Source organism: Penaeus monodon, chromosome 29, assembly GCF_015228065.2.
Source record: "Penaeus monodon isolate SGIC_2016 chromosome 29, NSTDA_Pmon_1, whole genome shotgun sequence".
Lineage (NCBI taxonomy): Eukaryota > Metazoa > Arthropoda > Malacostraca > Decapoda > Penaeidae > Penaeus > Penaeus monodon.
In genome coordinates, this window is record NC_051414.1 from 1106736 (window position 1) to 1108592 (window position 1857).

Genomic DNA, 1857 nt, shown 5'->3' on the forward strand with positions numbered 1-1857 from the left:
AACAAAATGCTTGAGATGACTCATTAGAAAAAAAGAGTCACTGATTTATCTCCTGATAACTGGATCTTTTCATCCTTATTGTATAAATCATAATACTAATAACTTCCTCACCCTTATCTTATTATCTCCCAGTTCGAGAAGTTCCAGGTTCTTCAAGTGGTTGACGTTCTCAATACGGGAAATTTTGTTGGCACACAAGAAGAGCTTTTTTAGGTTTGTGAGGCCTTCCAAGTTTTCAATTTTCCTTATTCTATTGAAGGAGATGTCCAAGACCCTACAAAAAAGAAAAGAAACAGTGAAAAATGTGTGCACACATCTAAAAGTATTTGTATACATGTTTCTCTGAATTACTTTAGGGAATTCATTTATACAATAAAGAATTTATTAAAAAACAAGCTAAGGTAAAACATGCAGCTTTGAATCTAGAGCCCTAAGAAAAAAGTTTACAGAACCAAAAAGCTCCCAAAGATGCATACTCAATACATAATACATACTCAAGATTAACTAGCATAGAGAGGTTCTCAATCACAGTTATTTGGTTGTCGTAAAGCTCCAGTTCTTTTAGCATCGTAAGCGTGTGAAGATTCTCAATTTTTTTGATGAGGTTCCATCGAAGACACAGTGTCTCGACACAGGTTAGTGCCTCCAAGTTCTCAATCTTTGCAATTCGACGATGATTCAAATCCACCTCCTGCATGTGAGGAAAACTCATTACATATCAAATACAAACTACATGTATCCTTTCTCCTCTTTATACTTTTTCTTATTTATCAGCATCTATCCCTCTTCTTGTTACTTATCTTTTTGTCCATCCCTCCTTATGTACTGCATCAGTGTATAGTGATAACCCTCCAAAATGTCCTTATCTCTCTCTCAATCATAATCACTCCATTTACATAATCATCAATTCATTTCTATTATCAGTGTACATATATATAGTATTAGCTTCTATAATCCAAATATTTGCAAGATTATCAAAATTAATCTTTCAGCACTATGTTAAAATCATCATTACCTACTATATTTCTATAGCTAATATATAATCTAAGCTTAAAGAAACTGATTTTTAAAGACATCTTTATACAGTTATTGACATCAGTTAGCAGAATGCACACCCAACCACAAAAAATGTTATATCTGTGCAAAAACATGCCCTTATCCACATTCACATCCAGTCATCCATGCACACTTCTATTTAGCTCACACAACCTTTAGAAGAAACAAGGGAATAAGAATATTACCGATGCAGATGGATCCAAGATGACTAATTCTTCAGTCTCTCCTTCATCAGCATCCGCTACAGAAAAAGACAAGTTTTGCAAAATGTTTAAACTTTTTGTTTAAAACAGGTTTCTCTGATATGCCACAAAACTCAGTCATACAAAGTGTTGATCATATCAATGGGTTTCTTTTAAATAAGATTATGTGCCTCGTTTAAAGCTTTCCTAAACTTACAGAAATATGATTTAAAAACCTTTTCAAATTTAATTAATTGTAGTAAATGAATTAAAGATTTCACACCAATGGCTGATTATGCAAGATAGTTATACCTCTTGGTTCTAAACCTCACCTCTTGATTCTTCTTCAACATCAGATTCAATAGTTGGTTCATCATACTCTTCAGATTGGTGATTGGCTGACACTTCGTCAGAACCCGGTGACATTTTGTCTGCTGACGATTGATTGGAGTCCCCCATGGCTGTTTAAAGATAATAATGCCCCTTTGTATTTGATATTACATGCTGGCATCATCAAGATATTAATATGAAAAATAACAGCTGCAATAAAAATGGCAGTCAAGTGAAATATTACTAAAAATTTAATTAATTCTTGTTAAGGGGGAATAAAGAAATGGTT

General features: G+C 33.3%; 1 protein-coding gene across 4 annotated transcripts in view; it reads right to left on the bottom strand.

Annotated features, from left to right (window-relative positions):
- Positions 1-1857, bottom strand: part of LOC119591878 (protein phosphatase 1 regulatory subunit 7-like) — an 8414-nt gene that overhangs the window by 3944 nt on the left and 2613 nt on the right. For 2 of the 4 annotated variants that reach the window (XM_037940616.1, XM_037940617.1), the window contains exons 2-5: positions 1571-1699; positions 1242-1297; positions 495-691; positions 112-274 (exon numbers count right to left, since the gene is read on the bottom strand). In XM_037940616.1, the coding sequence (XP_037796544.1) occupies positions 112-274; positions 495-691; positions 1242-1297; positions 1571-1697 (543 nt within the window). In that variant the 5' untranslated portion in view covers positions 1698-1699. The remainder of the gene's footprint in view (positions 1-111; positions 275-494; positions 692-1241; positions 1298-1570; positions 1700-1857) is intronic. The other 2 variants (XM_037940618.1, XM_037940619.1) reach the window with 1 other exon arrangement.